Source organism: Heloderma suspectum, chromosome 4 (assembly GCF_057233095.1).
Source record: "Heloderma suspectum isolate Gila_16-S chromosome 4, 16-S_ref, whole genome shotgun sequence".
Taxonomy (NCBI): domain Eukaryota; kingdom Metazoa; phylum Chordata; class Lepidosauria; order Squamata; family Helodermatidae; genus Heloderma; species Heloderma suspectum.
The window spans coordinates 140,576,488-140,589,928 of NC_139461.1; the positions used below are offsets into that span (position 1 = coordinate 140,576,488).

Sequence of the window (13,441 nt, forward strand, 5' to 3'; positions counted from 1 at the left end):
TATTTCACATGTTGAAATACCTTCAACAGCAAATACTGTTTTGCATGTTACAGTACTTAGCTGAGCCAGCATTACAGGCTATTCTGAATAAGCTGAAGAAACAGAAGATGTCCTTGGGCCACAATTGTATTCAATCCCTCTGCAGGGTGTATGTTGGAATATGTCGGCAGCTGGGAGACCTAGAAAAAGCACGACTCTTTTGCTACACTCTCCTTAAGGAAGGTATGGTATAAATGACTGAGTATTTTTATGGTGAAAAGCATCATAGGAATGGTGTTCTGATGGAATCCTTCACAAATATATACTGCTTCAGGACAGGTAGCCAATTACAGAATTCACAGCCCTGCTTGATACACTTTAGTCAGGAATAGCATTACAGTAGTATAGTGGAGCAGAGGTGTAAGCTCTGTGACACAGCCCCCACTACAAACTGCACAAATAGCTAATTGGGCAAATACTCACCTGTGTTATTTCCTGCCCTTCCTTCCTTCCTTCCTTCCTTCCTTCCTTCCTTTACTAGGAGATAATTGTGTGAACTGGGCCTATGCATGATAAGGACCTCATTTACATTTGGGACTACCTTCATGGTGAAGAAGAGGGACTTGGGCTGCTCCTGTGCTGCGTTGATTCATCTTACTGCCGCGTTATTGATTCATTTAAAATATCTTTATACCGACTTTTGAGGTGTTTATTTGGAGTTTTAGAGTATATTATTTAAAAAATAAAATATGAACTACAGATTAAAACAGCAGCCTAAAACATTTATTACAGCAGCAATGAAAACTCACATTTATAAAATAAAAATGGGCATCCGTTCAGTTAAAAGCAGACTTGAACACTTGAGTCTTTCAAGCCTGTTTTTAAACAGTTGGAGAAGGAGCTGTACACATATCTCATGGTCAGGCATTCTTCAAGGATGCCATTAAATATGTACCTGTCTCGTTATTTTACTTTGTAATTTGCCCTGGATTTTTTTTATTTGAGAAAGAAGAATTTCAGAAACAAAATTGCAATATAATAGATGGATAACATCTCCATAGTCATAGTCAATTTATATACTGCATCTCCCACAAATTTTGTGCTCAAAGTGCATTATGGAATAGACAATTTAAATACGATCATCACCATTATAATACATTACAACATTATATTAACAACTCAATTACAGTCCATTTAAAAAAATTAAATGAACATAAGGTATACCAATAGGTCAGTTAACAATATCCAATACCAATTATGCCAGTGCTATACTCATATTAAACAATTCATTAAACAATTCATATTAAGAGTCTAATAATAATACATATCTGTCACATTCATTACATTTTTAAAGCAACATCTTTTTAAACATTCAGCTTATCTTAATTCTCATCTCTTCATATCAAATTATATACAAGAGTTACTCTTTCATATTACTAAAAAACAGAAATAAATATTTGGATATATTGTATTGTACCAAAGTCAGTAAAATTTTTACCAGTTTTCTGCATATTTATTCCATCTTTGTCTTTTTTCTTTTCATATGTGTCTATGAATATTCTTCCCAATATTTTGTGCCTATGTAATCCTGTAAGTTTTTACTTGCTCAGCTTCACTTTCCTATTTTAAGAGCATCGTATTTTAAGAGCTTGCATGCTACGAGTTACCTTCCATTAATGGTTACCCTAATATTGAGGCATTTCAAAATGCTGAAATGTTTTTAATCTAGATATTTAACTTGTACTGTGTGTGTCTTACACTTCCATTTTCTCCCAGCATAATGCAATTGAGAGTCCTGTTTTAAATTCAGCTGGCATTTCTTTGTCATAGAGATTAGTCAAAATAAGCTTATGGTTGACTAATCTCCAATTTGCTTTGTTTCAGTAAAGCGGTTCCCACCATTTTGCCACTTGTCCCCTAGATCCTTAGAACTAAATATTAGTGGTACAGCTGCTTGAAGAGAAATATATGTTTCATATATATCTAAAGGCATAATTTTGTCATAATTTTGAGAGAAAGCAAGCGAAAATTGTAGCTAGTGTGGAGCTGAGGTTAAGAGACTGAGCATACTCAATGACCTCCAGGAGTCATGGAACACTGTGTATCAGATGGAAATGAAAAACGGAAAGCTCTTGGGGTAGAGGGAGAACTGGCCTGCTTTAGCCCCTTATTGCTAATACTACAGTATGCCCAAGGGAGAAGATGACTGGCTGGCTGAAACCCTGAACAGGGGGCACTTCTGTTAATGGGTGAGGATACACTGAAGGTCCTACTTGTGCATCATGGAATTATACTTCTTTATTTTAATCTCTCTTTCTCCTTGCCAGATTTTCCCAGATTTGACAAGCTAACTTTGTTTATTGGAAACATGTGGAGTGAGATATTCTCCTCTGAAAGTGTGATCAACAAAGCTATCCAGTTAGTAGCCAGACAGCGTGCAAGAGGAGAAGTGCTGAAATGCTTGAGAACTTATCTGAATTGGGAAGAGGTATGAGTACTTGAAATGGTCCCTTTTGCATAAAGCAAGAACGGGGACAATTTTTGATTAGGCAGGTATTATACAAGAGCAGAATCAAATTTTGTCTGCAGTTTAACTAAGGCATAAGTAAGGGCCACCATGCATATTTCTTAAATTATCTGTTAATTAAATGGTGCTTTGGAAAGCATTTGGCACAACCTCTGAAGAAAAGGGCTTTTCGCCCTAAGTTTGAAAGAAAGATTTGACATTTGGGAGACAGCCGGACAGGTGGTGCTGAACCCAAAATGAACCAAAGCAAACCACATTACCAGCATGCACAGTATCTTGCTTCTATAAAGTTCTTTATCACTGTGAGCTTACACAGGAATGATAGTCCTGATACCTTAACCTTGATTTTAAAATGTTAGTGTTAACTATGATTAAAATCATTGTGGGCACAGCTAACCATGGTTAAGGGCCCTGGTGTGGGAGGTCAGGGGGAATTTGCAGGGAAAGAGGAAGGCTCTGAGCCCACAGGGGAAAGCTTTAGCCACAGCCTCCTTTTGATCCTTCAGCATAGTTTATGGGATTAGGGGTGTTCTGTCTGTGTACGTTCTGTGTACGTTTTCTGTTGTCTTGCTAATGAAGAGATATACAGAGCCAGTCATGGTTTCAAAATGCTTTGCTGTGTGTGTATGTGGGAGTGGGGGTACAATAGTAGTGTTTTTACAAAATCAATACCCATGGAGCCTGCTTCTTTTTTCATCTTGTGTTCCATGTGCCTAGCAAATAAGGCTATGGCCTGGTTCACACATAACACTTCCTGATGGTTTATTAAAACATGGTTTGTTGCCCTATCCAGGGTTTATCTGGCAGACTCTTGAACAAACCGTTGTTTGATTTCTCAGTCTCTGGATTGTTTTCCTCTTCCTTCACTCACTCCCTCCCTGTATCCCAACTGCCTTTGCAGCGCTGCAGTACTGGCATGTAAAGAGGCTGGTTTTGTTTTTTTTACTGCTCTTGCCTGCTGCCTCTGTAGCCTGGTGAAACAACCCATGATTCTGGGTTCATACATAATGACAACCCATGGTTTAAACAACCCAGAGTTTACAACCCAACAACAAACCATAGGTTCTCTTAATGGGTTGTTCGTAGTTAACCCATAGTTAAACCATAGTTCCAAGTTTGCATATAACGACAACCCACATTCAACAAGCCATGGTTAATTAAACCATGGTTTTAGTTATGTGCAAACCATGTCTATATAATGCTCTATTCATGAATTGCCATAGCAATGAGGAATCACTTCCCAGTGGTTTCTTCCCATGCTGCTCTAGTAACATCTAGAAAGAGGAAAAAGATGGCTGAGGCAAATGATACAGAGTGTTACTGTGTATATTTCAAGCTAAATATATAGGGCATTTTGGCCAACAAAACTTTCCTGCACTAGGATGTATTCAAATGTACTTTCTCGAGTTCTTAGAGGAAAACGTGTTTCATCTTTTGGGGAGGTCTTTGTGGTTGCCTTGGATAGAAGATAAGCTTTCTAGAATAATGAACAATTTTAATGTCTCCCTTGTGACACCAACTGTAGTGCATAACAGTATTTGACCCAAGAAGAGAATTGTAGTCATTATCAGCGAGTGGATGTCAGCTCTTTTTAAGTCACAGGCAAAAAGGAAAAACAGAAATCCGTGAGAAGGGTTCAGTATAATTTTGGGGTGCACATTCTCCTGACATGGAAAGATAAATCAGCATCCTTTATTTTACGTTTTTTCCCAGACTGCCCCAGTGGATATTGGCATGATGGTCTCCAGCCTGCTTTTGGCAATACAATTGTGTCCACAAATGGAATTTCAGTTGAGTGAACAACGTGGAGAAGACCTGAAAGAGAGTACATGGGAATATGTGTTTGCTATTGATCTGCTGTGCTCACATCAAAAGTGGTGTTGGACCCATGACAACATCATAAGGTATTATTAGCTTTTTACATTAATACATTTTCTACATGGCCTTTCCAGCCTTATCAATACCCACATTAGTATACAATGGTAAAACATAATCATGGCAATCTTAATAGTTATGTTCCCAATGTCAGTCTTAAGTGGAAACATTTATCTGGTGTAGGCAGGAGAGGTATGTTTAAATCAAAGCTGTGGGGTTGGGTGACAGCGGCAAAGTAATAGACTGTGCTTGGGGAACATCTGACTTTTCTTATCAATAGAAGCAGTACAGAAAAAGTGTGAGATCAGCAGGCAAATCCTCTTGCTTTCTCTCCCCCCGCCCTCGCAATTTTGCAATCATATTTGGCATTTTCAAACTCTGAATGGCAGGCTGAGCCATGCTGCAGCTTTCACAATATGGCATCCCTCCCAAATCTACAAGTCACAATAGAAACCTGTGGGGGAAAGGTGCCACTGCTGGTGGGACGAAGTGTGGCAAAGCCCGCTGAGAACAGGAAAGTGAAGTTGGCTACCACTTGGCCATCTGCTCAGGCACAGCTTATCATCATGCCTACATTCCCTCATTTGGTAGCCAGTTTGCTATACATCAATGGACAAGCAATATCAGTGGATGCTTTCAGATCACTATGAAAGGAAGTAACAGTATATATGCATAAAAAGAACTTACAAGGGATTCCACATGATGTAGAGGTGTAGGAGTGGAGATACAGAAAACTGGAGAAACTATAATGTGGCTGTAGAGCACCTTCCCTGTAATAAGGCCCTCAGCATACCAGGGCCAAAACATGCTTGGGGTTTGACAACATGCTAAGCCCATTAGCCCCTAAAAATCCCCCATTAATGCCTATGATAGCCCTTCTGTGCAAGCTGGTACAACCCTACACTGACATATTTTCATGCAATAAGTGCAGTACTTTTCCATCTCTACCAGCTATTAAGTTGGTTCTTTTGGAGGAGGCAGCATAGTAAATCAAGATGAAAATGACTGAGTGAATAAAACATACATTATTTTGGCTGGTCATTTGGTTTGGTCATTTGATGTAATCGTTTGGCTTACCCTGCTTCAGAATAATTGAATGTTAAACAATATTAATTCTTCACTGGATTTTCAAAGTGGCTGGTTTTGTTTTTTTCGGCTCTAGTCAGCAACTAATTCTTAATGAGAGCCAGATTTTTTGTTTGAGCAAGGACTGTGAACGAGCCCATAGTACTGGCTCTGCCTACTCCCGCTGACAAAATGGCACAGGGCTCATAGAATCATAGAATAGTAGGGTCGGAAGGGCCCTATAAGACCATCGAGTCCAACCCGCTGCTCAATGCAGGAATCCAAGTCAGAGCCTGACAGATGGCTGTCCAGCCTCGGCTTGAATGCCTCCAGTGTGGGAGAGCCCACTACCTCCCCAGGTAATTGGTTCCATTGTCATATTGCTCTAACAGGAAATTTTTCCTGATGTTCAGCCGGAATCTGGCTTCCTGTAACTTGAGCCCATTATTCCGTGTCCTGCACTCTGGGATGATCAAGAAGAGATCCTGGCCTTCCTCTCTGTGACCACCTTTCACGTACTTGAAGAGTGCTATCATATCTCCCCTAAGTCTTCTCTTCTCAAGGCTAAACATGCCCAGTTCTTTCAGTCTCTCTTCATAGGGCTTTGTTTCCAGTCCTCTGATCATCTTTGTTCCCCTCCTGTGAACCCTTTCCAGTTTGTCTGCATCCTTCTTAAAATGTGGTGCCCAAAACTGGACACAGTACTCCAGATGAGGCCTAACTAGTGCTGAGTAGAGGGGAACTAGTGCTTCCCAGGATTTGGAAGCTATGTTTCTATTAATGCAGCCCCAAATAGCATTTGCCTTTTTTGCAGCCACATCACATTGTTGGCTCATATTCAGCTTGTGATCTACAACAATGCCAAGATCCTTCTCGCTTGTAGTGTTGTTCAGCCACGTATCCCCCATCTTGTAACTGTGCATTTGGTTTCTTTTTCCTAGGTGCAGAACTTGGCATTTATCCCTATTAAATGTCATTCTGTTGTGTTCTGCCCAGTGCTCCAGTCTAGCAAGATCACTTTGAATTTTGTTTCTGTCTTCCAAAGTATTAACTACCCTGCCCAATTTTGTGTCATCTGCAAATTTGATCAGCAGTCCCTGCACCTCCTCCTCCAAGTCATTAATAAAAAGGTTGAAGAGCACTGGGCCCTGCGGTACCCCACTCGTTACCTCTCCCCAGTTTGAGAAGGTCCCATTGATAAGCACTCTTTGAGTCCGATTCTGTAGCCAACTGTGGATCCACTGGATCATTGTTTCATCTAGCCCACTTTGAGCTAGTTTGCTCATCAGGATATCATGGGCACTTTGTCGAAAGCTTTGCTGAAGTCGAGGTATATTATATTCACAGCATTCCCACGGTCCACAAGGGAGGTGACTTGAACAAAAAATGAGATCAGATTCGTCTGGCAGGATTTGTTCTTGACAAATCCCTGTTGGCTTTGAGTAATCACTGCATGGTTTTCAAGATGCTTCCAGATGGATTGCTTTATGATCTGCTCCAGAATTTTCCCAGGGATTGATGTCAGACTGACTGGTCTGTAGTTCCCAGGTTCCTCCTTTTTACCCTTTTTGAAGATAGGAACAACATTAGCCCTCCTCCAGTCATCTGGCACTTCCCCCGTCCTCCATGATTTCTCAAAGAGAATAGACAGAGGTTCTGAGAGTTCTTCTACCAGTTCCTTTATTACTCTAGGATGCAGTTCATCTGGCCCTGGAGATTTTAAATCATTCAAAGTAATGAGATGTTCCTTGACTATCGATCCCAAGCTGCAATCCTGCCCCTTCAGCCTGTACTTTGCCTTTGCCAGGCGGGGTCGTAGACCCTCTTTTGGGAGAAGACTGAGCCAAAGTAGGAATTGAGCACCTCTGCCTTTTCTTTGTCATCTGTTATCATTTTGCCATCCTTATTTAATAGCTGAACCACCATTTCTTTCCTCTGCCTTTTACTATGCACGTAGCTGAAGAAAGCCTTTTTGTTGCTTTTAGCATCCCTTGCTAACCACAGCTCGTTCTCAGCTTTAGCCTTCCTGACACTATCCCTGCAATTCTGTGCTACCTGCCCGTACTCTTCCTTTGTTGCTTGGCCTTCTTTCCACTTCCTATATGTGTCCTTTTTTGTTTTCAGGTCATCTCTTAGCTTTTTGTGAAGCCACATTAGCTTCTTCTGTTGTCTTCCACCTTTTCTTCTCGTTGGAATTGTTTGTAATTATGCCTTGAGAATTTCCTTTTTTAAAAGCTCCCACCTATCTTGGACTCCTTTTCTCATTAGAGTCGCTTGCCATGGGACCCTACTTATAATTGTTCTGAGTTTATTAAAATCAGCTTTCCCATTTTCAGGGTACGCATTTGACTACACTTGGCTTTTGCTTCCTTTAGAACCAAGAACTCAAGTATAACATGGTCGCTTTCCCCCAGAGTTCCTGTAACTGCTGCTCGATCCACTAAGTCATCTCTGTTGGTTAGGATCAAGTCAAGCATAGCCAATCCTCTAGTTCATTCCTCTACTTTCTGTAGGTGGAAGTTATCCACCACACAAGTCAGGAACTTCCTGGAGGGGCCATGTTTTGCAGAATTTGTCTCCCAACAAATATCAGGGAAATTGAAGTCCCCCATTCCTACTACATCATGCTTCCTTGAAACATTGGCAATTTGCAATTTGAAACTCAAAAGTTTCATCCTCATCTTCTCCTTGATTGGGTGGCCAGTAGTAGACTCTGACCACCAGGTTCCTTTTATTCTTTGCTCCATTTATTTTGATCCAGATGCTCTTGATGGGGCTACCAAGCTCATCCTCCTGTATTTCTGTGCAGAGATATGTATTTTTCACATACAGTGCAACCCCACCTCCCTTTCTGTTCCTCCTGTTCTTTTTGAACAAGTGATATCCTTCAATTGCTGTATTCCAGTCATGAGAGTCATCCCACCAAGTCTCAGTTACACCTATCAAGTCATAATTTTCCTCTTGTATTAAGAGTTCAAGTTTGTTCTGTTTGTTTCCCATACTCTGGCATCAAAGACCATGTGCTTCATAGTCTGGCTTTCTTCCTACATGTTTCTGAAGACTATTATTGGGTGCTATTAGAGCTGTTCTCTCTGTTGCGGTGCATGAGCCTTCGTCCATTGTTACCCCCAACTGTACGTCTCCCTTCCCCGTAGGATTCAGTTTAAAGCCCTCCTGATGAAGTTCTTCATGCTGTGGCCAAACACATTCTTCCCAGCCTTTGTGAGGTGCAACCTATCCCTTGCCAACAGCCCAACAGCTCTTTAAATCTTGGCCCACCCCTTTACCGCCATGAATAGCAACTTTGGCAGAGCCCTCCTTTTATAACGCCCTTCTGTCATTAGGTCTGAGCCACAAGCAAAGGGCTCTTTAACCCCCTTACCCCAGTGTGAACAGCAGTAGAGGATTTTTTAGCATTCTTCCCTTTATGCCCCTCAATTTACCTGGGTTGCAGCTTTCACATACACAAAAATAACTAGGATGCATGTTAAGGGAGGGCTTTTGACACTGGGGAGGAGTGGAATAAAGCGGCCTTTGCCTTCCTATACCTTGGTTCCATGAAGGAGAGAACGGATGAGATGTGTAATGGAAATTGGCAGCTGAGGGAGGTGTCCTTGAAATCAGGAGCTAGGCTGGTCAGATAAGAAGTGCCCAGGAGCAAGACTGAGCCTTTGGGCTCCCAGTTGTCTGTCCCTTGACAGCAAAATATATATGATCAGACTTGTGTGGCCTTGTCTATTCATTCTCCTTCAGCGTGGATAGGCAGTTAAGGCAGGTGGAGAGGTGTTACAGTAAGCCATGTTCTGTAATAAATATAATTTACAATGTTTTCTCAACCAACCCCTTTTTTATTTTTCAAAAGCAGTGTGATACAGCTCTGGTGGGTCATGCTAGTTTCAAAAGGAAAGTGTGTCTGGACACATTGTCTATTTTCTTTCACAGTAAAGAACTCTGGCCTATCATGGATAAGTGGATAAAGAACAGAAAGGGCAATGGAGGTGTTTCTTCCTCTTCTGATATAATTGTAGCAACAGTGCTCCGGCTGATTGGTAAGTATGTAGAGCTTTTTCTGCCAGAACTAGGCTCTTTGGAATCTTCTTGTTTGTTTACCATGAAGATGATATCTCCTGGTTAGTCTACATCTGTTTGCATGAACAAAAGGAATTATTAATTTGAGATTATGCTGGCTTTCATGTCCTGGCTGCAGGCTCTGAGAATCAAGAGGATAGGATTCTTATTTCCCTCAGAAGTCATCAGAGCCTACAAGAGATGCAGCTGGATATATGATCTTTACGACATCCTGTCTTCATTTTGTTCTCACTATAATGACAAGATGGAATAGTCATTGGAATCTGAGGGCAGAACATGGCTTTGGAATTGGAGATCACTTCTTTATTAGTCATCCACCACATACACATAGTTCTCTCATCCTTGCTGCCACATTGAAGCCAAGGAGTACATCCAGGATCTGACTCCTCCATTCTCCACATCATCCCTTTTTACTTTTCCCAGATTGAAGAGCAGATGAGCAACCGATCTCTTGTCTTGCTCCTTCTGCCCCCCAAAAGTACTTTCTGTCCATTCTCTCTCTCTCTCTCTCTCTCTCTCTCTCTCCCTCCCTCCCCCCTTCCACAGCCACATTGGATTGGAAAAAGTGAAAGGGGAGGGAGAAGAGAGACGGGGAGCTGCATGAGGAAGAGATTTTCCAGCTTGGAAAGAGAAACATGTGGGTAGGGGTGAATTTTCTTCCCTGTGCACCCTTTTGTGTGTGTATTTATCCATCAGCCTTGAACACAGGGAGTAAAGGAATGGGAGCTAGCCTTGTCAGCATGTCACTGCAGGGAAAGATCCTTTGCTGTCCCCACTCTGGTGAAATTGGTTGCTCATCAAGGGCATCAATGAAACATAGGCATGGTACTCAGTGAGGTGGTAAACTTGTGTCTGGGCTGTACCACTTGAGACTGCAAACTAGAGCTGGCATATTTGGATACTCCTCCATGCAAAAACTTCCCTGCCTTTTAACAACTTGAGGTTGGAGGAAAGAGCTGCTCCCTGACATCTAGTTAGTTTATGTTGAAAATGTGTATTCTTTGTATGGCAGAACACTCAAATGTATGAGCTCCCACCTACAATCTGATATGGCACAGCTCAGGCACAAGTTTACCAGCTCAGTGAGAAGTGGGCCATAATCACCTCTTTCTGTTAGCTCTTCACAGGCTACTCCTAAAGCCTACGTGGAGAGAGATAGGCTTTAGGAGTAGCATGTGCCAGCCTCCAGAGGAAAGAATTACTGTTCATTTTAGAACAAGAGAGCGAACAGCTTCTGAAGAAGGAGATATCCCGAAATACGTAGAGCATGATACATTTTGCTTTTTCAAGCACCGGAGCTTGCCTCCCCCTTCTTTGTCGTTAGACCATGGTGCTTCTTCCATCTTCACTTCTTCTTCTGGCTCTTCACAGGTCGACTAGGCCAAATAGGACTGAGAGAAGGATTTTTTTCTGCTGTGGAAAATATCAGTTCTGTAATTGGAACCTTTCTCCAGCACACCAAAGAAAAAGGTAACAATCCTCTGCTTTGTATTGTAATGTGCTAAAGGTGGCAAAATGCCTAGGAGCCATTGTCCTGTGCTGGAAGGATGTCCAGGAGCGTTCATCAACATTTGGTTGAGGCAGTGAAGCTTCCAGCAGTATGATCAGCTATCATATCAGTTATCCTGTATCAACTATCGTAGCTGTAGCTCCTGTATCAGCTATCGTATCAGTTCCTGTGTGAGGGGCACTGAAAGGTGACTTTGGCCTGGAAAACCCAGTGTTTGAGGTCCTGAGCCCCTAGAGCAAACGATTGCACTTAACTGGCTTACATTTTTTTGAACGGCCTTTAGTCATGGACGCTATTGATTGTTATCTTTCCAACCTTTGCAGATGTGGCTTGGGGAGTCCAGCTGGCAGCAGCATATGCACTCTGTGACTTGGGTCCTAGCAATCCATCTAGAATACTAGAGGCCATCCAAGCATGGAAAGAAGTTGGCACAAACAGCCTTCCCCCTGCTGTCACAAATGGCATAGCAGAAGTCAGCAGTCTGCTGAAGTGTGCACGGACAACAGAAGACAGCTCATCAACATGAAGTCTTCTTTCTTTTTTTACCATAGAGGAAAATAAGGCAGTGCCTTCTGAAAGAAACTTGTTCAGAACAGTAGTAGTGCAGGGGAAGAGCCATGCACCTCTCTCCTTAGAGGGCAGCAGAAAGCATTGACTGTTATGAGAGCTTATGAAGATGTCTTTGTTCAATGTAGCCTGAAGTGCTTGCTGTTACAGTCGAAACAATAAGTAATTGAGCATTGCCTCATCTGCTACAAGAGAAAAGACAATACATTGTTTTACTGATTGTACTGATGTGAGTACAAGCTCTTAAGTCAGAAAAAAATCTATGCAAATAGAAGCGTACCCTTATAAATGGTCTTCCAGGATGTGAACTTCAGGTTCCCGAGATTTTAGTCTTCCTTTAGTTATGCCAAATGCTCTTCAAAAAGCTTTCACTGAAAACATTTTAGCAAATTCGTTTTGCCTGTTTATGCTGAATCATACTAGTTTCTTTAGGGAGTTGAAGTCAAATTTAAAGAGGGATTGCTACTTACAGTGTGAACACTCATCCCACCTCTGCCTCTCTAAGAAAGGTTTGTGGTATCGTTTCAAAATCCTTCTAACTTTTTTGAGCAGAGATGCAGTGAGGCAAAAGAAATACATGCACATCATGGGAAGTGATGCCTCACTACTTGAAACTCTTAAAAACTGATTTGTATCCTCCCTAACATTGTTGATTTGTCTCAAAAGGAAAATAGAAGAATTTGGACCAAATCATGTCCTTCAAAAATTCTAGTAGCCCTTTGGATTTTAATTGTTTAATGCTGGGGTGGGCAATTTATGACCCTCCAGATATTGTTGGACTGTAGCACCCATCATCCTTCACCGTTGGATTTGCTATTTAGGACTGATGGGAATTGCTTTTCAACAACATCTGGAAGGCCACAAGTTCCCCACTCTAGGTTTAAAGAAAACGTGATCTGATTTCTGTAACTCTTAACATCTACAGTATATAGAAGATTGAGATGCCTTCTCTGTGAGAATGTGTATATATGGTATATTCATATAATGTGTTTCACATTTCATGTTGTTCCACTTTGGGAATTTTACTATCTGTATATAGAAACTGGAGTAAAAGTACACACAGCACCCCCCCCTTGCATTGTTTAAACCTCTAATGTAGCTTCACTTGTTTTCAGATTTTTTTTATATGTCTATATAAATGTTTTTTCTAATAAATCTGGTTTGTGCATTTAATAGTTGTGTATTTCCCAAGCTAGTTGATGCTGCCAAAATGTGATTGAAATGACTCTCCAGCTCAACCTTCCAGGGTACTTCACATGTACACTGAAAATAAATATTTACATGGGGCGGGTTAGGTTTTGTCTCAACAGTTACTGATTTTAATAAGGATTTCAATGGTTTATAAAATGAATTACTCATTCTCTGCTTTTGAAAGTGCTCAAAGTAACTAAAACTCATCCAAATATAAAATAGACAAAAGCAGTGTTTGAAACAAACCAGCAGTCATGACATTACAGCTTAGAACAGGGATTGGGGAACATATGGCCCTCCAGATATTGTTGGCTATGCTGGCTAGGGCTGATGAGTGTTGCAGTCCAGCAACATCTTGAGGCCCACAAGTTGCCCACCCGTGACCTAAAACAAATCTGCAATGCAGGTTTTAACAGCAGCACTGAAATATTAGCAATTAGCAAAGGCTTTCCTAAACAGAAATATCTTGGCTTGTTGGCAAAACAAACGGAGGAAAACTAAACAGCTGAATCTCTTTGTGGCAGGGCATTCCAGAGTACAGGCGCCATGACAGAGAAGGCCTCTTCTGGAGTGGTGTGACATTCTCCACCACCCCCGCCCTGCCCCCTTCTAAGAAAAGTCCACTTGTGTTTTAGAAT

At 41.4% G+C, this 13,441-nt stretch overlaps 1 protein-coding gene across 5 annotated transcripts in view; it reads left to right on the forward strand.

Annotated features, from left to right (window-relative positions):
• ICE1 (interactor of little elongation complex ELL subunit 1) overlaps positions 1 to 12,767 on the forward strand; it is a 58,014-nt gene extending 45,247 nt beyond the window's left edge. For all 5 annotated transcript variants that reach the window (XM_084850679.1, XM_084850682.1, XM_084850683.1 and 2 more), the window contains 6 exons: positions 54 to 222; positions 2,307 to 2,467; positions 4,220 to 4,410; positions 9,389 to 9,495; positions 10,907 to 11,005; positions 11,369 to 12,767. In XM_084850679.1, coding sequence (XP_084706805.1) covers positions 54 to 222; positions 2,307 to 2,467; positions 4,220 to 4,410; positions 9,389 to 9,495; positions 10,907 to 11,005; positions 11,369 to 11,571 — 930 coding nt within the window. In that variant the 3' untranslated portion in view covers positions 11,572 to 12,767. The remainder of the gene's footprint in view (positions 1 to 53; positions 223 to 2,306; positions 2,468 to 4,219; positions 4,411 to 9,388; positions 9,496 to 10,906; positions 11,006 to 11,368) is intronic.
• The last annotated feature ends 674 nt before the right edge of the window (positions 12,768 to 13,441 follow it).